Below are 25622 nucleotides of genomic sequence, written 5' to 3' on the forward strand. Positions count from 1 at the left end.
TTATTTAATTAGATGTAGATTATCTGTGGCATCATAAAAGACATCTGGGATATTTCATATATTTTAAAGAAGTCGTGATGACATGAAAATCCCTCGAATTCAACTTCTTCTATACTGAAAATAACTGTGAAACTGAACACTGCTTGCTTCGTATGGGTTTTTTAATAGTTTCAGTAACAATTAGTGTGCCTATTTTCATTATTATGCGTATTCTAATTATTTTTAAACAATTAAAGTTAAAATCAAACAAAATTAAAAGAACTATTTTTTTGTGTCTTGTGACATTATAGTCTGTGATAATAGGCCATTCTAATGTATTGAGTATGATAATATAGTATGTTAAAATAATAAATTGTTTTTTTGTTGCATATTGAACATTACCCAGGCGAACCACCAGCTCAATTGCTCGCTATGACGAGATAAAAAAAAACCCATCCCTATTATTCAATTATTTTATTCACCAGACCTTTTTTGTCAAAAACACGTTTTTTTTTGTTATTCTTCTATGTAAAATACAATTTTTTACGTAATATCAAAAATGAAGCTTAATTTTCAATCAAAAACCCTCTCGTCAAAATGTCTGATTTTATTAAGTTCCTTGAGAAGTTTACTTTTGGATTGTCCAAAAAATACACTCGCACATATTTTAATGAATTTTCTCAGAAACGCAGAATATTCGAATGAAAATGAGGGAGCCTTTTCGATATTGACTCAAAAGGAAAAAAGTAAGGAAAAAAGTTTTTTTTTCACGAAGTTTAGTGAGAACTTGCCTTTCAGATCCCAAATACACTGTGATTGTTTTATAATTTGAAGGACCAGCTCCACGACTAGTTTTTTTTCATCTCATATTTTTAAAAGATGAATTTTTCACATAAATTTTGTGGTAACTTTTAATTACCTACAACTTAGCCATGAATCTTTTTCCCAAGAACTTGTAATTTTCCCCGTTTTCCCCATTAAAACATAGTACCTATTCGACTCCCGACTTCAGATCGACGATCGTATTTATTTTTCCTTCTTTCTCCTTTCAAAAACCACACTATGAGAATTTAAAAATATTTTAAATTTATCAATATATTATTTCGATCTCAAACTCACACTCAAATATGTATTTATTCAACTAGACTTCTTATAGAAGCACTTTTGAAACGTCATTACATACTTTTAACATTTACCACGGGTTCGGGAGGCAGTTTCTACAGAGAAGAGCGGGCAAGAAAGTCTGTAGTTGCTCTTTTAAAATTATAACATTTTAATTCTACACATCATCATCAGTTCATAATCAGAATTTCCCGCACGCTCGCCCGGTCTCCAACCCTGACTTATCGATTTTGAAGTCCGAGGTTCTCACCACTGAGCCACCACTGCTTTTTTTATACAAAGGATACGCAGGATAAAAACCGATGTTGCTTTTGGAGAAAGTTCTTGCGGCATTTCGATTATCATTGCTGTTCCTCAGAGATCCATTTTAGGTCGATTTTATGAAAAAGCGATATGTATATAAAAGTTCTGATAGAAGATGATACCTCATTAATATTCAATGCGGATACACATGACCTAAATATTGATGAAGTAACCTTTGCTGTACGCAGAACTAATTCTTTATTATTTAATGAAAATAGTGAAATTGGATGGCGTATGGCCCCTTAGGTACATAAAACCGAAAGACTAGAAGCAACTCTATTAGTAAGGTGGGATCATGAGTGTCTGAATATAAGACGTAGCTCCAGTAGAAGCTTATTTCAATTCCGGCTCCTGATTCAATTTTTTCTATTTCTTATATTTATAAATTGCAATTAAAAGTAAAAGATACATAGGTACATAATGTTTTGCCATCAAAATAGCTAGAAGTTAGACCTCCGCACCAGTCTAGCGAGCGATGCGAGTGTCGAAATATGTGTATTAATCTACTCTTTGGTCGAAATTTAACTACTCTTTCACCCAAAAACTATTGAACCGATTGCAATGAAATTTGTTACGTAGACAGCTGGACAACTGGAATAACATATAGGCAACTCTTTATCCCGACATTCCTACGGGATACGGACTTACGCGGGTTAAACCGCGGGGCGCAGCTAGTAGCCTTATAAAAACGATAAAATATCAACATCAATAAATAATCATTACTAACAAATATGAATGCAAATTACGTTATAATGTTATAAATCGATTGTTCGAATGATAATATCGCATAATCATGTCTGCTTGTAAACTTGTGAATCGCGTGTTTCCATTTTTATGCGATACGACAATAGGATACGTGGCAGAATTTTTGGGTACGTCAAGGTTTTTCGAATAACAAGTTCCAAGTTTGAAGTTTCTCAATAAAGACTTCCTAATACTTTGCAACTCACTTTATTTATTCCATTCTTAATTTTCCGTGATATTTCATATCGAACTGTGCAACTTTTGTTAAAAGTAATTGTTATCTTTTTTATGTTGCATTTTAGTATAGCTACTTGAGTGTGTTTAATTTCTCTTATATATAATGGAAAACACACATATACTCACATGTATTTATCTCCTTTTAATCAGATATGTGTGTGAAATATTTTTTATATATGATACGTATCATTTAACATTACGTAACGTAACATACAGACAGACAGAGTTACTTTTATAATTCCGTAAACATTAACTTTCTTCTTAGAAGAAGAAAGATTTAAGGAAAGAGAAATATACTATATATGCTAAGGCACTTAGCAGTTATTATTATAAAAGCTAGTACGAGATATAAAAATCGAAAGTAGTCCAATGGAAACGCGATGTGGTTTACGGGTATCAGTTGAGTTTGAGTTCGTTTAGTTAGGGTCCTATTAGCTCATAGAACGGTCCGTACGCGACAATAAGTATCGCAGATTGTGTGTGAATACTTAGTGGCAGTGTCGTGCTAAGAACGGTGAGTTCTGGTGAAACGTACGTAATATTTTATAATTAAACCTTCTTGTTCGGGCTCGTTCGTTATTTTTTTAATAACGTAATAAATATCTATTATTAAAAACATTATCAAAAATTGTTTGTCCTTAAATAAGAGGAAATCTGTAGTTAATTGTAGATCTACAAAATCTAGTACCTATCTCCTCTACGACGGGATCCTAATTATTACATTCTTCTGAAAATAATTAATGAATATTTATTCTGTTAACTTGGAAAAATTAAGTATCGTCTTCAATAAACATTTTATTTTTTTAAACTGTCACCGTATAATAATGATGCAATTTGTTGTTTATATTATTATATATTTTCATACCTGTAAATGTATATCTAAGTATATCTATACTGTCAAAAATGGTGATACAGAAGAAATCATAAAAACATAACAATTCTTAATCAATCAGATAATTACGATTTATTAAATGTTTATATACTTTATTACGATTATTAAAAGATATATAATAGATAATAAATTTATATAATACATTTTATTACAGACAATTTTCATATTTAAAGAACATTGTATGCATAAATTACTAATTATATTTACAATTGCATAAGATTAAATAAAAACTATGAAACTTAGGTCAAAAATTACCAAAAAATACCAGTTATTACAACAAAGCTTCAAATTACTAGTAAATATTATACTATATTATAGAATATATTATAAGAATTACTCATTTAAAATGCACTTCCGTTTAAAACACATCTATATAAACATTAATTATAGCATATAAAAGAACAACATGATTTTCACGAAATTAACTTCCGATACAATAAAATAAAAATTAATACATATTTATTGTGCATGGAAATAACCACAGTCTATTTTTAATCCACCTCTTGTGCTAAAATATCAAGGATAGTCAAATGTAAATATATACGAACCCATTAAAGCACAGCTTCGTATGCATATCAGCTTTGAGAAAATTCCTTCATAAAAAGTCTCTTGTGTTTATACTGAAAATTGTAGAAGTAATAGGTGAATCTAGTGGTTTGTGAAATTCCTTTCTTAGGATTTGATACGGTTTATTCATTATAGGAATATACAATTACAAGCCAATTAAATTAAATTCGTACAGGCTTTGATAGAAAAATTGGAGTTTAAATTTGTCATGTTTGAAGTTTTGCTCGTAATAACCGCTACCTAAGTATTTAATTTAAATAGTCCTTAATATCTACGGACTACGAATTTGGAAGTCTTATAGGCCAGAGTAATGAGAACATTTCCTGTTTTGAGATATATTTCATTTATTAATTGTTTCTTATTACCATGACATCTGAGCAGTTAAAGTCGTACAATTGAACTTTTCTTTGAGGAAATCAGTTGATTTAAATGTGTGATCGTATAGTGAATGTATATTCCCAATGAAATGAGAACATTTGTTATTATCGCTTATTTGCCAATCAGAACCCAGAAACCCAAATATAATTATTTTTTAATAAACTTTTATTTTTAATTTGATGGTCAAAGTTCACGTTGAAAATAAATGGTTCTTTATGTCTTAATAACGGTTCTCTTTAAATAAAAAATAGTAATAACTCAAATTTTTATTTAAGAATAGTAAGCGTAAGTTATAAAAGTTCTGGAACGAACCAACATCTAATTCTCAGTATTAAATTAGCTTAGTTTATAATAAGAAATAAAAATAAAAATTTCATCATAAAACTAGCGGTCCAAACCGGCTACACCCGTGGTACATTTTTTCTCTCCAAAAGAACCCTCTTTGTGTCATAACAAAAATAATGTTAAAAGAAACTTTAGCCGATTTGGTCGAGCCGTTCTTGAGTTACACGCATTTGGTGAATTATTTTTATTTATATAGGTAACGTACTCACAATTAAAAAGAGAAAGTTTTCCATATTATTTTTGGGATTTTGTTGCCAATGTATTTTGGCAGGTTCCTTATTTCTGTACTTAAATATAAACTGTGCCCATTTTATGTATAACCGACTTACTAGATTTTTAGAAAACCAAAAATATACATACAAAAAGTACGATCTGTTGATAAACTATTAAAATATACCTTACATTATAACAAAAACGTTTTGGTATAATTTATTAACATACTAGCATCGAGTAAAAAACAATAATTGAGTAAGAAATAAAAATGATCACAATACTTCATTCTATTTCATAATAATCAACTGATCACAAATAAAGCAAAGTAAATATAGGTATACAAGATTATGTGTGGACAAATGAATGTAAATAATATAATTTTTTTAATATACCACATGCACATCCATACGCGATCTTTCTTATAATGGAAGCCACATAATTCAATATAGCAAACGTTGTATAATGCCTACGAGTGGCCCACTAATTTATCAATTTATAACATGTTCCAATAACATGGAAAACATTCACAAAAATTGGAATGTATTTAGTTTATTACACACAAGATTTATAAATTATGATCCTTTAAAATATCATGACGTAATTCGATTTTGATCCAAATTTTACGAGGCATTAATAATATAAAAAACGTAAATGCATTAACAATCGCTTTCACTGCAGTTGCATATGTTTTTTAATTATCATATCTTTATTGGCTTTTAATGTTATGAATTGTTATGTTGCTTAATTTTTTTACGGCGCATTTAAAGCTGTGTCGGTTATAATAATCAATATATGAAAAAAGCATCCTCCTTACCGTTGGTAAATGATGCAAAAGTGATTCTGCACTGCGGATAAAAGAATTTTATTCTAGAAAGAAGAAGTATAATTGAATAAATAATTGTTTGGGTTTGTGTTTTGAGTTTATTGTAAATGTTAATGTACATATTCTCTTTGTGCACACAATTATCTCAACGAAGTATCTATTATGATTAATTTTATCCATATAACACGATCATCACTATGCAAATGTATGTATTACAATTTACAAACGCATAAAACAAGTTTCTATCAACTTGTATGATCAATCATTAATAAGTGAGTCGTCATAAATATTGCACAGCCGGTATTTTCATTAAGAAATCAGCGGATTTGACAAATATGGATGTAATGGTACAATCATTAAGAGTTGACTTCTACATATATATTCGGTAAATATTAGCATTTGCTTATCCAGTTTTCAACTGCAGACTATCAGAAATTATTTTATATCATTTGTAGCAAATGAAAATAAACAAATATATATAAGCAGCATGAGCATTTTGATTATTTCATCTGTGTCTAAACATGACCGAAGCATATAACATATTATCTAGAGCTAATTTCCAGGCAACGTTTTCAATGAGATTATAAAATAAGCGGATTTCATTTCATAGGAAACTTGTGATGTGGAATTTTTGGAAAGAACGAAAAACTTGTGGAAAGACTCATCTCAACGTAGGAATAGTAATTTTATATAAGGTGAATGAATAGATATCTAAACGTAATAACAAAATAACCCTCATAGGAGGCCTGTGTCCCAGCAGTGGGAACATATATGGGCTGATGATGATGATGATGATGAATAACAAAATTGGTGGAAATCTATGCCAATTTTATAAAAAAATATTGTTAAAATAATTTTTCAATTACATAACTGTATCTATGCACCTGTAACCCGGAAAATAGTACATCTATTTTCCGGGCAAATAAACGGGCGTAAGATATGTGCATTTGTTTTTTTTTAATTTGAGTTAACGTTATATGTAAAATTTCCGTTTCTTAAATGCTATTCTCTCTGGAAGTTGTATGAAGTTTTGTATGCTACCTGCATTATTATGCTTTTCGGTCGGCTTTTTGTGTTAGCGAGAATTAATCAAGAATTTTATAATTTTAGATAATTCAGATAGCAGTAGAAAGCTTTAACAGTTTACGGAATTCCCATCACTTAGTGACACTTGACATTAATATTTTCCCAAGACTTGTTGTAACCGCAATCCTTGTGGTTTATCTTTTACTAAATGTATGTACTAAAAACTACCTACAACTATTATTATTACTTAGTACTACTTTACTACCTCACCTTACTTATCTTATAGACGTAGTAATTTAACTCGCTTTGTCTATTTGGATTTTGGATGTTGGATCATGAATTTTTAAATTTCGTTTTAGATAAATAGTAATGTATATGTGTCAGCTAAAAATAGAAGGAATAATAAGATTTGCCAACAATAGTCCTTTAATTCATTTACACCTATTACCATATATGCCTACAGTAGACACGATTTTTTTTTAATTTAACCTAAATAACAACTTACCAATAATTGAGAAAAGGCTGCTTTAGAAGGATAAATGATCACCATTATCCTTAGCCCGTATTTGCTCCCATCGCAGCGATGTATACATGTAGACACATGTCGGCCGCGGATTCTACATAATACCCGAAACCATAGTGGCTCTACCGGAGAATTCCAAACTCTCTCATATACAGGTGAATCTAATTTCAGCGTGTCAATATTCACATATCGTACTTTTTACTTTGAACGTAGTGGCTTCCTAGCTATGTTTTCGGCCACTGGCTAGATTTTTATTAATATTATAAATTAATTGGTTGAATAAGAAAACAAATCTGAGCATTTCGCTTAGATTTTCTTTCTCTTTTGTTATCACCATAAATGCATCGCACCACGCCAATTATGAATTCCAAAACAGTGTTCCTAACCTCAAAAAAATTGTCTCGTTCGTAATTACCTTGCATAGTATCACGTTACTATTACAGCATACATACCATTTGCATAACATTTCAAACAGGAGGTTTTCAACCGGATATCGAATTAATTTGTCACGTTCATTATTATTATATACACGACTTGGCTGAACTTGATTGATTGATACAGGACTTTAAATGATAATACGGACATATCCAGTATGAGTGTGACCTTATTGTTCTAGTTTTTAGAGGTTCAATGAAATATATTTTATGTGGGTAGTATTAATTATATTGTTTTATATTATCGTATGACCTTTAATCTTTAGAATTAGCTATAGATTGGTGCGAATACTATTTGCATCACAGAAGGTTTCAATCACTATTTATGCAAATCGTTGAGTGAATTATGAAAATTGTAAACGAAAATAAATACAAATAAGAGTTTTTGATTTTCGTTTGATACTGTTTATGGACGGTGAACATTGCTTTTTTTACATTGTATTAATGAGTATTGCACAAGTAACGTAACAAATCATAATATTCCAAATAGAATGAGTATGTGATATATTGAAGTATTAGCCCAAAATGTGAACAGTCTTGTTAACTTTAGGCACATGTATGTTGTTGTTTGTTTTAAATCGTAGTCTTTTATCCAATTGGGTGTTCAATATATTAAAAAAACCGATCATCCGATCAGCGTGTTGTGGAACGATCAAAGGCCGCCCGTGTCTCTGTATTGGGAACATATATGGCTTAATGATGATGAAGGGATCAAAAAATTAAAGAAACATAAGAGATATTTGCAGAGCAAATGAAAATGATATAAACAGGTTTCTAAAGGTTTAAATTTAAACTTATACATGAAGACTTGCCCATTATAATAAGGGGCAACGGATAATATTTCTGCTGTGGTACAGTTCTATTTAATAGCCTTACGGTCAAACAAAACTGAATGCAGAGGCAATTACTTCAGATATAGGAGTTCGTGTTCGCTAAATTCAAAAACTATATTAAATTTATATTAAAATGTATTAGTTTAGAGAGCCTACTATAGCGTTAATGAATATATGGAAGATGACAATCCATGGAATGTTGTCGTTTAAGAACCACAGGTCAGTTCATTGGCATCCTTGTTATGTACATGTTACATATTATATAGAATTAAAATGTAAAATTGATTTTAAAAGAGCAACTACAGAGTTTCTTGCCGGCTCTTCTCTGTACAAACTGCCTTCCGAACCGGTGGTAAATGTTATAACTATGTAATATGACGATTCAAAAGTGCTTCTATAAGAAGTCTAGTTGATTGAATAAATGTTTGAGTTTGAGTTTGAGTTAGATGACGTCAATAATGGATATTCATGATTGCATTTATTTATCCTCCCACAGATTCATTGTAGATATTCAATTAAAAGCGATCAATTAAAACTTAAATATTAGTTACTTGAAGTAATAAATCAATCATTGTTATAAAAAATTTGCTTGTATTTAATTTGATTTATCAATTTTCGTGCTGGAAAACAATCTTTTAAGAAGTATGATTTCATTTATAGTAAATTGATTTGTGTACGTTCGTTTTGTAGTAATATTTTTATGCTGAAGACTTTCTTAGTTAAGTTGAAAATAAACCAACTAAAAATAAATATGCATTGGATAGCCTAAGCCTTGACAGACTCTTAAATATAATAGCAAATTACGCGGGAAATCCCGGTTTAATCGACTTCCACGCAGAGTCACAGTCATTAATTGCCAATGCCAATCTCAGGAACAACTGGATAACATAAAAATAAACTATTTATTTATCGACGAAGACATACACGGGCTAAATACTCGTTATATAGCTATTTAATAAAACGATAACTGCAAATTGCGCGGGAAAAACCACGTGCTACCCACGCGAACTAAGGTGCGGACACAGTTCCTTACAATAAACGGAATGTTCCTTTCCACGTGACTTGCTTAACTAGTGTTTAAATTGACATGTTAGTTAGTAGTTATTATTTAGAGTGCGATAAATCTTGAAATTGAATTTTGTACTTGTTAACCTTTAACAATGTATTTTGCTGCCAATTTGTGTGACAAACTAAGCTAAACAAAATTAAATACAAGAGAAATATCAATACTCGACGACGACTTATTCAGTAAAACGGTGGATATATAATAATTTTATGCGAAATAACAATAAGATTTTTCGCTAAACGCTCGCATAATGCAGAAGACAATATCTCATATTTTTTTATTATTTATTTGAAGTCGCTTTTACAAAGGAGGTACTGACCTCGTTGTTTAAAAGCGAATACAATATTTTTTTATTATATTAGGTTACTCATACGAGTGCATTAATTTTAATTAATTTTCAACCTTCTCACTTTAAGGTTTTTGTGCTTCCTTCATGACCTAGAGAGTTTGATAAAGACTTTGCTTATATGCAGTCGTACGTCTCTCGTTATTGTAAAACATTACCATAAAGAGTCATTCTATTAAAAGGTCTAGTAGAGAGTACACTTACTTGCATTTATTAAGGTGAGATTTCCTCATGAGATGAATATGCGGCAAACTTCATAATTATTGTTTGGTTGCGTCCATTAAAAAGAAATATTTACATAAAAAATGTTTTCTGTATTAACTCATGACACGATTTATTTATACCAATTTTAATTGTTTACAGTACATTTATCGTTAAGTGGACATTTCCTTTTTATCATTTCATTTCCTTTTTTAGGACTTTTTTAGATCCACAATGCCCGCATCCGTAACGTTCGGGACGAATGAAAAATGGCGGATAAACAGGAACATATTCGTGTTGGGCTTCGCTTTTATGATACACTTCACGGCCTTCCACGGTGCTGCGAACCTCCAGAGCTCTGTGAACACCGACGCCGCAGCTGGCACGTTCACACTAGCGGCTATATACTTCTCTCTGATCCTGTCTAATGTGTTCTTACCTGCTATGGTTATAAAGTGAGTAAACATTCGAACCGTATTCGTAAAGAAAAAAGATGGACATTTTTTAAGACTGAAATAATAAAATGTAGTTCATGTTTTTTTAATAAATAGTTACAATTAAGTGAAGTTAATAGCTTGGGACAATAATAAATCTTTCAATATACGACATAAATATTTTTAATTGAAATAATTAAGTCGCTATAGATCTTGCCCGCGGATGTTGTGTCATTTCATGGTTATTACGCCATATAAAAATTTATTGAGAACTTCTGCCTTTTTTGGAAATCAGTTAATTGTAACTACATAGTAGGACGAGTAAATCATAGAACCAATAATACGTATTTTTTAATTATGATTTTGGAGATATAAACATTCGAGTAATATAGTATTTTCAAGTAACAAACATATCAAAAAAATTGGTATTATATTTTTTCATTTTATGTTTTAAAAATATATTTTATTTCAATCGCCAATGCTGATAATATGTACAGAATATAAGATATCCAACCAATAAGTACGTATGTATATATATTGTTTATTTACACATTAATCGTTCTATATGTAATTTAAAAACTTTTATTAGATAGTTGATACGTTTTTATTATATTATTTAAGCAAGTATTCATGCGTGATAGCTAAGGGCAGAGTTGACTTGATTCTAGTGGCGGTTACTTCTTTTAAGATAACAATAACAATTTTAACTAAGCGTACCATTAGGAAATATTATTTTTCTAATAAAAGAGTGACCTCATAAATAAAGTTAATATTATGATTGGACACAGTACAATATTATAATGCAATTGTTTAATATAACCTTTAAAATTAAAAGTTGTGTGGAGTCAAGTTCATTTCACCAATTATATTATGCGCACAGCTGGATTTATGTTTTATTTTTAGTTGTTATTTTAAATTTATGATGAAAAAGATTTTTTTTCACACATTTGATAAACCTTTTGCTTATGTGGTCTTATTTGAATGTGCTTGGATGAGAAAAAGTTGAATTTCTTTAATAGTTTAATCAATTCCCTTGTTGATGCCAACCCAATATTTTGTAAACATTTAAAGTAACAGTAAGTATTAATTGGGGTGTCCTCTCAGGAACCCAGGACATAAATGGTTGCCTTCGTCACAATCCATCACTACAATCCTTTACAAACGTATATATTTGTTATACTTTTGGTATAATTGGCGACAATTTAAGCCATATTTGTATACTTCGGTATCTTGAGATATTAAACAATTGTTGCAGGGCGATTGTTTTTGTCGGCTTCTGCTTAGTCACTTTTAATATCTGAACTTGTGATTCGAAGACAAATCACACAAGCGACCATTGTAAGGCCGGTCACTATATTGGGTCAATGCTATTGTGTTTATCTAGTTATAAGAAGTGAATTATCGGAATATTTATAATCTCGTTATTGTCCTTTTCGTTGAGTAAATCAAATTCAGTTTGAAAAATAATTTATTATTACGGTGTGAACATATTTATATAGTTGATATTAAAGAATTTATTATTCATAGATTTTGCAAATGCAGCAGTTAACATTTAGTTTAATTATTTTTCACTAAGCGCAGCATTGTCCCGTTATTATCTATGTTATTAGTAATTTTAACTTAAATTCAAAAATTTTAATTGTGGGAGAAAAAATTTAATAACAGAGAAGTGAAATCCAATTTCCCCGATAAAATACGAAAAAAAAGCAATTTGACAATGCATATATGAATATTAATTTTTTGGTTACACGGTGACATGTATTAGATATTGCGATTTTAAGTGCAAACAATAATGCACATTTATTGGTATATTTATTTCCATTGCAGGTGGCTAGGATGCAAGTGGACGGTAGCGTTGTCCTTCATACCATATATGCCTTTCATCGCAGCTCAATTTTACCCTCGCTTGCACACCCTTGTCCCCGCGGGAATGATGGTTGGGTTAGGCGGAGGTCCACTATGGTGCGCAAAGTGTACTTACTTATCTGTGGTAAGTTTGTTTAACTTCTTCTAGACATTCTCTATTAATGAGTGTGTTTTCAATTGTAGACTTATTTATTTACAATCGAATTTATGACTTAAATGCTACCGGCGAGGACCGTCTGACCGACCGTACCCCTGCATCGGTTAGTTTTGTAGGATCCTTGAGTCTTGTTATATGTTAATTCATAATGTATATAAAGCAAATTAATTTTGCAGTAAGCACTTTCACCTTAATTTATGGTAATTGTTTTTTTTTTAATACTCACAGTGGTCCGTAGGTACTCGTATCATGTATAATGTGAAGTTAAACTATGGTTTATTATAGCAGACACATTGCAAATTTCTCGTAATTTACAATTATGCATACAATAAAAATTCTCGTTAAACAAACTGTATATCTATTCAAAAATCTTTATAGTAATAATGTACTGTGTAATTTGATTATCCCAATTGCATTTAATAACTTAATAGGACATTATTACATACTTTAACCTGTAATGACGACGTTCATAGCCGAATACTTAGAAGGTACACAGAATTTCTCACGGTCTCAATTTTCACATCAGAATTAGCACCGACTACTGAATGAGTGTTATGAGGTGCAATATTAATTGAATTTAAGATTTTCGTGTTAAGGTCGTCATATGTTCTGAATCACCATGGAATCCTGACTTAGAATACAGTATTAGTTAATTTGCATACCTGTTAATGCATTCGTAAAAAACCAACGATCACGCAAACGTGATGATTATGTTAAAGTCGAAATTCCATATCCAATTGCTATGGAAAATAGTGCTTGAAGGATTTAAAGCATAATAAAGCACAACTTTTTTTGAAAATAAATATGTATTAATATTGTGTAGAGAGTATTGCCACAAAAGCTTCACAGACTTAGTAATTATAATATAACATTATAATAGTTTGTGTTATACTATATTGAATGTTTATGGCTGAATAAATGATAATTTTTGGAAAACCACATTATATGATATAACATCAGTAATAAGTTTCCAAATCACCTGTACATCAAATCTACTGCGTTATGCCTTAAGATTTAGAGAATAATTTCGCTCGTAATCTTTAACATCATGGTCAAATAGACTAACTTTTATTCATCCAGCTAGTGGTTGATGTTTTACGCCGTAAGGGTTCGTAGTAGGTGTGTATTGTGTTATTAAAACAACTTTTCTAAGGCTAAAAATAATAGCATATTCTTTAATAACTGGAAATAAATAATAGCAATTTTACATAAGTCATAGAGAGATTCGTGTCAACAACGCTGGCGTACAAAATTAAGGTGACTATACACATGAATATCATGAACATGATAAATACAATTTATAAATTTCGTATATTATGTCATATTATAAGAGTATATATCCATTGTCAATAGCAGCTTCATAGACCAGCCATTTGGTAAAAAATGGAATAACCTAGAAAGTTTTCCGAGACTTTTTAAAATGGGCGATTTAATTAATTTCGGTGTGCACTATTCGAATTTCCATTTTCACCACGTAATATTTCTTTCACTCGCACTGCCACATAAGAAAAAATGCGCAGAAAAGCATATTTTTAGGTTGTCTTTATTCGGAGTCACTTTAAAAGTAAAACTTCCATATGCAAAATAAAGTAAAAAAAGAACTACCAGTTGACTGAACTATCATGTCCATTTTAAAACAGCGCGCACCCTTCAATTTTTTGCCACATATACTTTAAAATTTTTTTTTATTTTTTTTATTGATTCCAAAAAGTTTCCCTATTTTATAAGTTTTCAGATCATTATTGGAAAAAAATCGTACTGGACGAGACCACAGATAGTATAGTGACATGACATACTATGTGTATGTAAGTTTAAAAGTTTTATTAAGCACAGTAGATATATCAAAATGGTAATATGTAGTTATATCGTTATCTATGAATATTAGATAATTATCGTAATGATTATTTAACGTTTTTGTAAATAGATTTAGTGTGATTTATAAAATGATATTAATGGTAGGTGGCGGAACCCTATGCGAAGCTATCTGGTATCTCAGCTGAAGTGTTGGTGGTTCGCTTCTTCGGTCTTTTCTTCATGTTTTACCAAATGGCACAGATCTGGGGAAACCTCATATCTTCAGCAAGTAAGTTATTACCCTTATATTATATTTCCCTTCATTAAAGAAAATAATAAATATATAATAATTTCATTACCAACGCAATTAATGAAAAACTAATGAAGCAAAAAGTTTATTTAAATTAATAATTATTTCCTTAACAAAAAGTTGGTATCCTTCATATAATAATGTTGGGTTACAATGCTCAATGGTGTTATGCTCTTTATACAAGGATATTAGTCATAATCTTATCATACCTCATGTAAGATTGTCACAAGCATAAATTTGTACTAACCTAATTTAGTCTAGCTTTATTTGGCAAAATACGCTATAGTCCTATTAATTTTAACATGAATCGTATGATGGCGGAACAGAGCATTTTTGAGCATTCAATGTTTACACATTTGGAAGCCATTTATGGACACATTTAATCAAAAAAATGCAAGGTATTTTATATTCTCTGCAACTTCACGCTCTGTTGAAATCATGGTACATAATAGAATTCGTATAATATAATTAAAATGTTTCAACTGACTGTGACTAGTAGGAAGGCGTTATATCACAACTTTACATCTGAAATTACATTTAGTTATCCAGGGACATTTTAGAGGTTATGTTTGAACATATTATGCACTTTCATTATATATTTGTTTGTTATTTTTCGCATAGACAACATTACAACTCTATTAAGCAATAATTATCTTGTCTACAATAAACACTTTTCATACGGAATCAAAGCTTTACTCGTAGACCGAGTTTCCTTTGACGTTGTTATATGAAAGTTTCTTGACTTTCACTAAAGAAAATCATATTTCCTGATTGTAGAAATACAATCGCTATTGTTCTATACAAAAAATATGCTGCCTAAATTTAGTTTCACAAAAAGTAAAGTAATTTAAAATTGGTACAATAGGTCACGGTGTTGCTTAGTGTAAGTGTGGTGCTATATATGGAGCAAAAACTAAATAAACTATCGATTGCCGATTCCGCGTTTATAAATTATTATCTATGACTCACTAGGCACCGTGATTGTAAAGCATTTTCATTGTAATTCTCGGTACTTTGGTTAGTTATTCTACCCAGTATACTAGACTACTACTTACATCAATAAGTTTTGTATTATTTGATGTAATACCATTGTCATCTGTGATGGGTCTGCATGATACCACAGATAATAAAATACTATACTAGTAATGATACAAAAAGAGGTGGTAATGTAAAACAAGACATTTCTTTCAAAAATAATTACGGACATCATTGTATATTCAGACTTCATATCGAATATTCTGAAAGCATCTAACTGTAGCCTTGAATATATAAATCTTTTTAAATATGAAAGCAGAAACATAAGAAGTTCGATCACTAATTATTGTTTGTTTGAAAATCTAAAAAATATGACTTATAAATTGTACTATTTGAAAAAAAAAATCGAAATTAAATTTTTGGACACCAAAACGTCTAGGGTAAAACTAAGTATTTTTATATCACACTGTACAGCAAAACGTAGAAAAATAATCGAATGTATATCGTAATATGTATACGATACGATATATGTACATACGATAATTTATGTATTTATCGATGCAAAAGGCTTCATAGCCAAAACAAAGCAATAGAATGACCAATGATCTTCATCTGCATTATAACAATATGTTATATTATTTATTTATAACTGCGTGCGGTCTGTATCAATATTTATCTCCTATCAGAATCTAACCTAGTAATATCGTGTCAAGGTAATTACAAGGAATGATTACATAATTGGTACAGCCACTGTTACAACTTTACTGTTTATATGTCACTAATAACTGAGTTCATTCCAGTTGAGGAGTACTTTTTGTTCTTGTGTGGAATGCTTTTGCACATACCAAAGACCCTTCCCCCTAACGCCCTTACCATAACTATTTGTCTTTATAGATTTATCCACTTTCTTGTTAGTTCTAAAGTAACTTATTAGAATCCAACAAATCTATTCACGTTATAGAAGCGACACAGTGTACGTTTATTTTTTTTTTTGTTTTGCCTTTCTTATTAATGTATACCTATAACACAATCATGGATTTCTGTTATCTAACGATAAAATGATTTATTTATTTGATAATAGAGTTTCAAGTTTCCTGCTAAATACTAGTATTTTAAAAATAAAACAGAATTTTCATTTTTATTGTTAATGCAGGAACCGGACGTTTATAGAAATATTATCAACGATCTCTGCCAAATTCGCATTTAGAAGACTAACATATATGTTATCGAGATTTCGAAACGCTAGACATGTCGTGTTAAATTTGGATTTACTGTCACCCTGACAGTATGTAGGTATTATGTAGGTACTAAATATGTACTAAAGTATTGAAAAATATAGTTTCGTCTTCGATTATTATTAATTCCAAAATAATTTAATCTTCCCCTATTAAATATACTTTATTTTTTTATTAAAATCTGTTTGATTAATTCTGCGTTTAAAATTCTTCTTGTCATGGTGTCACCAAAGTACTAGAAGCCATTGTTTAACCGACTTTTGTTAAAACAAAGAACAGGTTATTAGGTCCTTCCGGGTCCAAAGTGAATGTCCACTTTACCTTGGATTTGATACTGATGTTTATTCATTCGTTACACAGATTTGCAAAGCGTTTGAAATAAATATAGAACGTGAGCTTAACTGCGAAGTGTTGAACCTAATTTAAACTACGTAATTGTAGCAAGCTGGATTAAACTTTTTATTATTGTCATGTTTAATTGTTACTCTCGTATAAAATTATGTTTTTGTGTTGTTGTACATATGTATTCACTAATAATCTACTCCTATTGTATATACATAATTACTTTATTCTTACAGTTCTTAAAAGATAATGAAAATTAAAATGTTACCACTGCTTGGAACTTTTAACGAACTTTTGTTTCTTCTACAATACCTATAGCATTATATATACATATGTATGTTACATGTATATGCCTACAACATTATCTTTAATAACTTTGATTAAGTTTTATACACAATGAATTTCTGGTTTCATCAAAAGAAAAAAATAGGAGTTAGATTTTATAATACTTTAATGAATTGTACCTAATCATTTCCCTTTTTTACAGTCCTAACGTCAAGTTTGGGTGATATCACTGCATATACCAACGAATCTTTGGCGCCAAACGCTTTTGCTTTGATCAATTACACAGAACCAACACCGGACTATGGGGCGACTTGTGGCGTCAACTTCTGCAGCGGGAGTGACGCTCATGTGAGATATATAATATGAAAAAATATACATTATCATAATATATGATTAAAAATATAATTTGCAATATACTATAATGTTGTTTTTGAAATTACGTCAGTTTTCAATATCTTGGTGAAGGCTTTTAAGGACATTTTTTTTATTATAATACTAGCTGCGCCCCGCGGTTTCACCCGCGTAAGTCCTTATTCCGTAGGAATATCGGGATAAAAAGTTGCCTATATGTTATTCCAGTTATTCAGCTATCTACGGACTAAATTTCATTGCAATCGGTACAGTAGTTTTTGCGTGAAAGAGCAACAAACACACAAACATCCTTACAAACTTTCGCATTTATAATATTAAATAATAGTAGGAAGTAGGATGATAGAAAGGTATTCATTAATTGCCATTCAATAATATAAAAGTTTTTTTTAAATATACCCACATTTATTGTTAGTTCATATAATAATCGATAAACTAGTTTTTAATATATTACTATTTTTTTGATATATCACATAACATAGCTATCATTCTTTTTAGTATGTTTAAGTTATGAGTTTGCTTAGCTAACGCCACCTTGTGTATCTTTAGGAAAACACAAATTTGGAACCACCCTCGGCGCTTAAAATACAGGTGATAGCTGGCGTGTACTTGGCCTGCATGGCGTGTGCCTGCATCCTAGTTGCTGTTGGTGTCGACTCGCTTGGCAGGTAATTATACTCATAAAGCTTGTTGTATGTTTCCCAATACTGACTGACTGATAGATTTTGGGTAAAATTTGGCATTTATTTTATCGGCTATAACATTTTTATCACAATAATCAAAACTAAATGATCTCTTTTATTATTAGGGGTAAAAAAAATATATTGGCCTATTCTCATACCTACCCGATATGTACACAAAATTTTATCAGAATCGGTCAAGCCGCTTCGGAGAAGTATATAACACGAGAATTATAAATAGAAATGTTATGAACCATCTGCACAAACGCACCATGCGTTTGTGCAGATGGTTCATATTCATTGTTTTTGTGCAGAATTTAAACTGCACCTCTATCTTAATACATTGTCTAACGGATATCTTCCAGATACAACGCAGGCCGTCAGTCAATAGCTCATGGCAAGTCTGGACTGCAGCTGCTGGCTGTAACCTTGCGGCAACTGCGTCACAAGTACCAATTATTACTTTTGCCTGTAATTGGCTACATTGGGGCGGAACAGGCTTTTATGGCTGCTGATTTTACACAGGTAAGTCGTAATGAACAGTAAGTGTTAAAGGGGTATGCAATTATAAATCTGAGGCCCTTCCCAGTCCATTCATTCTTTCCAGTTGTTAATCCTTTCCTTATCCCCTTAAATGCGGGCAGCGCATTCGCAGAGGCATTAGCTCTGCGAATGTTCATGGGCGTTGGTATTTGCTTACCATCAGACGAACCACCAGCTCAGTTGCCCGCTATAACATAAAAAAAATGTACGTGAAAGATTGAAGATGTTACACTTCCAAGACAACGGACCCTTGTTTAGTTAATTAGCGGCTGGTAAGACCTTAAATTGGCAACATTTCAATTATGCTATTATTGCATTCATTACTTTATTACTTATCAAACTCTTATTATCTCACTCTTCTAGTTTTTAAAGTGTAATTTTTATGGAAAATTGTACGTATTCTTCTTATTTAGCAGATCTTGATTGATGATTTTATTAAATTGTTATAAAATTTTGCTCATATTATTTCAGACAAATGTTAGGTTTTAAAAAAATCAAAAACTAAATGGCGAAAAAATACATTAATAACTAGTATCATAAAAAACATAAAAATAATTATATAATACAGTTCATTCAATCACATTTAATTGAACACTACTATTATTTGTCAATTAAGATTTATAGTCTCGAGTGGTCATTGTTTGTAGCGAGTCGTGATTTACTCAAAAGGAAGGAAACAATAATTTATCTAATCGATAAGGAAGTACAATTTATAGATACATCATATATTTGAAGTGTGCTGGTTTCCTGAATGTTGTCAAGTATTTTGGTTGAAGGTTGTTTAGGCACAAAGGTGAACGCCTTTCACTAACAAAAGTTTGTCGTGAAAATATCTTTATTGTGTTACTGTGTTATTAGAGACTTAAATATATTGACAGCGTTTGTATGTAACATTGTTTAAAGACCTAGTTATTTTTGTTTGAGTTTTCCTATATTAGCATAGTATCAAGAGTAAATTTACATGTATCTATGTTATAAGCGTAGATACGAAAAAAAAATCTCATTTTGAAAGTAAATAAATAGAATTTTCTCTTATAATTTTTTCAACTCATTGGTTCAACAACGAAAGACCTATGTTTATAATAAATATCGAAATAAAAATCCGTGAAAAAGTTCTACTTATTATTTTATATACATATGTAATTAAAAAGTTATTTGTCTATTATGCGTAGGTCAGCACCATAATACTTCATTGATATTTATCGAATTTTTGTTTCTTGAAAATTTCCACACGAAATTTCAGGCGTTTGTCGGTTGCGCATACGGCATCCCGAACATTGGTTTCGTGATGATTTGCTTCGGTGTGTTCAACGCCCTTGCGGCGCCCGTGGCAGGTGCAGTGGTCAAGCTTACTGGAAGATACCCTGTCATGCTCACAGCTCTGGTAAGTATACTACTTTTGCTTTATTAAGTAGATTGGTTAACAACAAGCTGATCGCCGTGGATCGGAGCGAATTGACTTTATTTGTGAGTTTTTAAAGTTATTAATTATTGTTCCAATCAAACAAACCCAAAAACAAATATAGTCCGTTCAGCTATAGATTTTACTTATCTTTGGCTCCCAAGCTCTTACTTATCTGTGGGAATTATATATCCTCATTGGTTATGCTATTACAAGAAAGAATAATACTCTACTTACCTAGGAGCCAATAATGTCGACAATATTTTTAGAATACATAGAAATGATAAAGAAAGAAAAAGAAATAGAAACAATTAATACAGCAATTTATATATTTATTAAAAAAACAACAATGAATTAAGTACATTGGAAACGTGTTGTTACGTTTATTTTTCAGATTTTGAATTTGTGTCTCATAACGGCACTCCTGCTGTGGCGACCAGACCCGTCGCAGTGGCTTATGTTTTACTTCCTAGCTGCTATTTGGGGGACTGCGGACGCTGTTTGGCTTGTACAAGTCAATGGTTTGTATATGAATGAAGTAAAAAATATAAAATAAAAAAATATCGTAACCTCTTCCCTGGTACAAGAACCTTTGATAAGTTCTGTGATTTCCAAGAGGCTAAACTTTTGGTTTTGATTGATGGCACATAAGGTTTTCTCGTTAAAATAATACATGGCTTTAGTTTGTGTAATATAAAGGGGAGATCCCGTAAAGTTTATTAAATATATATTATATTATTGTAAAAAACTGTTTTCCTCGACGTCTTTATTAAATATTACAAATGTAATATAATAATAATGTAAAGCAAGATTTTATTTATTAAATTTAAACAGAGAGAGGAAGTAATGCAATTACTGACGTATGCCGCTTGTTAAAACAGGAATCAGACATACGATTTATTTTATTTTATAATCGAGTTTTATGTTAATTTTTTCAATAATATTTATTTTTATTTAAAAGCAAAGTTTATACTTAAAAGTTATTTATACATTTCAGGAAACGTAATTAAGTATAAGCCACAGCGATTTATCTTTGAACTATCACGACCTGTACAAATTTAAAAATGAATTACGTATAAATTTTATTCAATTCGGTTATGATTCCTGCGTCATTAATTATTAAGGTACCAGCTGTAACCCGCGACGTCACTTGCGTGGTACCCGGTTGGAAAGTAACCTATGAGTTAAATCAGACTAATCTATCTTTATACCACATTTCATGCAGATACGATAATCTGTTTTCGCGTGAAAGAGTTACAAACATCCGTAAATCCATCCATCTATCCATACAAACTATCGCATGTTTTAAATTAGTAGGATCGTATGTTATGCGAACACGTAATGACCAAATAAAAAATACCCATTTTATGATGTAGTATGACAAATCATATGATTCTATCAATAAAGCGTGATTTTTAGTTTTTAGTTTTTTAATTATATTTATTATTGTATACAGCATTTTCTGGAATATTGTTTCCTGGTGATGAAGAAGCTGCATATTCAAACTTCAGATTGTGGGAAGCCACTGGCAGCGTACTCTCTTATGCATCAGCTCCTTATCTCTGTGTTAGAACCAGGTAAATCTGTTATAAATATTACATACACATATAGTAAATGTAAAAATGTAATGCATTTCATAACCGTTGATTGTTAAATAATATATCCTATTTTTTACGTTATCTTTTATTCTAGTTATTCGGAAAAACTTTTGTTTCAAATATTCAATTTATCGGAGTATCTTTAGTATTGGATGATTGATAAATTGTATGCCTCTGACATATAAATCTTAGCAAGTATGCAGACGGTATAATGGCTTTCTTCTTTTTTAGTAGGTAAAACGAATATACTTAACGAATTAATCGTAAAGTGATTAAAAGCGACTTGTACTTCAGAAAATAATTGCAGTGTGCTCATAGCAGTGCCTTCATACAGTCATTAATTATGCAGTAGCATAGCATTAAATAGTAGCATTAAATTAATATTTTTTAACGATAATGCCAATTATCTTTACAGGTTATACACACTCCTAGGTCTGCTTATATTAGGATTCTCAGGATATACCCTAATAGAAGTCATGGAATATCGAGTGAAAAGGCGGCACCATCAAGAGAGAAATTTTGAGCTCGTGGAGAAAAATGAGCGAGAGTGATTGTGCTATTTTTTATTCGCAGGCGTTTAATTTTACGAAGCATGACGGATAATTTCAACGAAGGATATAAAGACGAGTGTGAATTGTAGCTGTTATTTGTTTATAGTTCAATTAAAAATTACGATAAGAAAAGACACTAAGTCTCCCTTTTTATATGAGTAATGAGCAGGCAACCTGCGCCCTTTATTTATCACGGTTTTGGCAAAGTTCTCGGACTGATGAGGTCCTGCGTTCAATCCCCGACTGACTCCAGAAAATAATCACTAGAGCCCTGGTCCCAATATGGGAACGGTTTATCAGTTTTTTATGGAAATGTGCAATTATAACTGATGGGATAAGTAAAATTTGTCAAGGATTGTGGAGCTAAGATGTGATATTAAGTAAATCTAATAATTGCTTCGTCACCTTCTAATTATAAGACTTAGGAAATAAGGAAAACAATAAGTCTGCGTGAAGTTTTGTATACGTTCCTAGCAAATAGTACTTGTAAATATTTAAAAAAACGATTAAAATAAAACGAAAAATCGATAAAATCATTGTTTTATTCTCCTTCACATAAATACTTAAAATGGATCGAACTTAATCCGGAATTAAGATCTACATAGGCTATATAATTAATTAATATTAATGTTCACAAGGATTTAAACAGTGACTAAAAAAAAAACCTCATTCTTGTCTTCTTATTATGCACATTCAATATCAAAGACGATATATTTTAAAACCGAAAATGTGTGTAAACCCAATTAATCTATGTGATCATTCGAGTGAGATGTTTTCAACTGTTTGCTATTACTACAATGCGATTAAATATATAATACACCACGTTTAAATTTAACGCTGTTTGTCTGGAAATTGTCAATACGAAAATAGTACATTTAGAACCAGGGGTATACTATGTATTTAAAAGTTTGTGTGCAAGTCACGGAATGATTGACACATTAAAGATAAACATACGAATTTCATACTATTCCTTTAATACAAATATAAACCTTCATAGACCTGTGTCCCTCTAGTGGAAACAAAAGGCTCAAATAATGATGATGACGATAAAGAAAAAACGGGAAATTTTCACATAAAATCGCTGCAATTCTATACTTGTCTTTGATATTTAGGGTTTAACACGAATCCATTTGACAATCAAAAATTAAATACGTACAATTTACATAAGTCACTTGTCCACAGTAAAATTACGTTAAAAAGCAGTAACATTCAAATCTATATAACAATAATTAACTACAAATTCGTCGTAATTAACCTATTTTATTTATAAATGATATTGTTATTGTCCGATTAAAGCGTAGAACCGTAATACTATAACAATGAATAATTAAGATTACTGTAATTTATTTAGAGAAAAATATATTTAGGAAGACCTGGATTAAGGCACAGATAATTGTCTTTTAATTTGTATGCGTTAGCACCGTATAAGCTCTTTAAACAGTTTCATTTTTCAAACATACGGTTTGTTACATTTGTGATACATGTCGTTTAATGCTCGTAGGAGAAAACGGATTATAAGCTACATTAACTTTTGCAGGTTTTTAACATCTATTTTGGCAATTAAGGAGATTACCACAGGTAATAAAACAAAACTAAACATACTGTTTCCTTCTAAAACTATTAAGACCTGTACGTATTTACAGATATGGTAAAACAACTCGCGAGAATATTGTGCATAGAATTTACACGTACGTATGAACTAATACCTTCAACGAAGAGAATGTGATATTACAACGATTTAGCATTTCATTGCTCAGTATATACGGCAGTAAAGTAGACCTAACACCATCTGCCGAATAGACTAAACAATGTAATTTAACATCCACAAATTCACATTCAATTAGCCGACGACTTAAAATGTAACCGCTTGGCGTCTATACACGCGGTATGAAAATAATGAGCTTTACTCAGGTGTGGTACAAATAAATGCTATATATAATGTGATGTAAACATACATCGATAAAACTATATCGCATAATATATACAGATTGTAATGACCCTGTGTTCAGTAGACGTAGCCTCAATATGAATAACTTTACAAAGGCCCTCTATATACAAGTACAATCTACATCTAAAATTATTTCTAACAGGGTCAAATAGCACCGAACTTCATATAATTTTCACATCTGTCGCTTGCGTGCAACAGCTCTTTTGTTAGGTAGTTAATTATATTAAATTAGCAATTGACAACACAAAATCTTACCAAATATAGCGAAAATATTTGGACGGCAACAATTAACATTATTTACAAACGCTTAGCTAATATTTCTAGGCTTAAGTAGAAACTAAATGCAATAATCTATAAACAGGAAGACTCTAGAAACCGATTGACTTAGTGTCTTTAAGGTACGAAAGCAAACGTTGTCATCATTGAAAATATGTTGCTGTCAATAGCAATGCACGGATCGATATATTAGAAAACTATTTCGATAGAAAACTGTGTAAATAAACTCAGTCCGATTTTACATTTCATTACAAGCATTGAGTATGTGATGTTCGTTACATATGCAAAGTAGAAACTGGTTGGTCTAACAATAACAACCGTTTAAGTCTATAATTTTGAACTAAGTAAAAACTCCAACAACATGCTGTATGTAAAACGTCACACGACGTCGCTCGAAACGCTTATTGATTGGATGCCACGCAAAATACGAGTATATCAAGAAATACAGTCCGATAAAAAATAAACCTACATATTTTACGTGTCGAGCAGTCAACAAGGTGAAACGTATAAAATAGCCAATTAAGTACAAAGACCGCTTAACCTAACAGTAGTTGGATGTATACTTAAATGCAAGCTTTAACTAGGACTGGTCGTATTACTTCTGGGTTCGGATTTCAAGGCGGCGCCGTTGATTTTGGGTGTGTTCGGTGTGACCGGGGCGGTCAGGAGCATGTTGGCCTGACACTGGGCGCAAGGCTCGAGCCTCCGCGCCAAAACCGCTCTGAGTTTCAACGCCGGCCCGAGCTTCATCTGCAGCATGCCCGTGAGGTGGTCTTCGGTTAGCAGCGGCAGACCCGCACCGTCGATCCTTTGTTCACGGAAATT

The 25622-nt window shown here is 31.1% G+C and overlaps 2 protein-coding genes across 4 annotated transcripts in view; one reads left to right on the plus strand and one right to left on the minus strand.

Annotated features, from left to right (window-relative positions):
* Positions 1-2809: 2809 nt before the first annotated feature.
* On the plus strand, positions 2810-23191 carry LOC119838684 (UNC93-like protein). Of its 2 annotated transcripts, none has more exons than XM_038364758.1 (11): positions 2810-2899; positions 10249-10487; positions 12294-12456; positions 14449-14572; positions 17633-17778; positions 18349-18467; positions 18845-19004; positions 20266-20406; positions 20819-20945; positions 21881-22001; positions 22438-23191. In XM_038364758.1, the coding sequence occupies exons 2-11, from the start codon at positions 10267-10269 to the stop codon at positions 22571-22573; spliced, it is 1458 nt and encodes a 485-aa protein (XP_038220686.1). In that variant the 5' UTR covers positions 2810-2899; positions 10249-10266; the 3' UTR covers positions 22574-23191. The 2 variants fall into 2 exon arrangements, with proteins under 2 accessions (XP_038220686.1, XP_038220687.1); XM_038364759.1 differs by having other exon boundaries at positions 10260-10487.
* Positions 23100-25622, minus strand: part of LOC119838685 (lethal(3)malignant brain tumor-like protein 1) — a 139431-nt gene continuing 136908 nt past the window's right edge. For both annotated transcript variants that reach the window (XM_038364761.1, XM_038364760.1), the window contains one exon: positions 23100-25622. In XM_038364761.1, the coding sequence (XP_038220689.1) occupies positions 25374-25622 (249 nt within the window). In that variant the 3' untranslated portion in view covers positions 23100-25373.

Source organism: Zerene cesonia, unplaced genomic scaffold (assembly GCF_012273895.1).
Source record: "Zerene cesonia ecotype Mississippi unplaced genomic scaffold, Zerene_cesonia_1.1 Zces_u004, whole genome shotgun sequence".
Taxonomy (NCBI): Eukaryota; Metazoa; Arthropoda; class Insecta; order Lepidoptera; family Pieridae; genus Zerene; species Zerene cesonia.

Bases quoted from the DNA above. Each gene is read 5' to 3' on its own strand.
- LOC119838684 (XM_038364758.1), top strand. From the start codon at position 10,267: ATGCCCGCATCCGTAACGTTCGGGACGAATGAAAAATGGCGGATAAAC. The intron at 19,005-20,265 runs GTAAGTCGTAAT...ACGAAATTTCAG, and splicing joins TGGCTGCTGATTTTACACAG to GCGTTTGTCGGTTGCGCATA. The intron at 22,002-22,437 runs GTAAATCTGTTA...TTATCTTTACAG, and splicing joins TATCTCTGTGTTAGAACCAG to GTTATACACACTCCTAGGTC.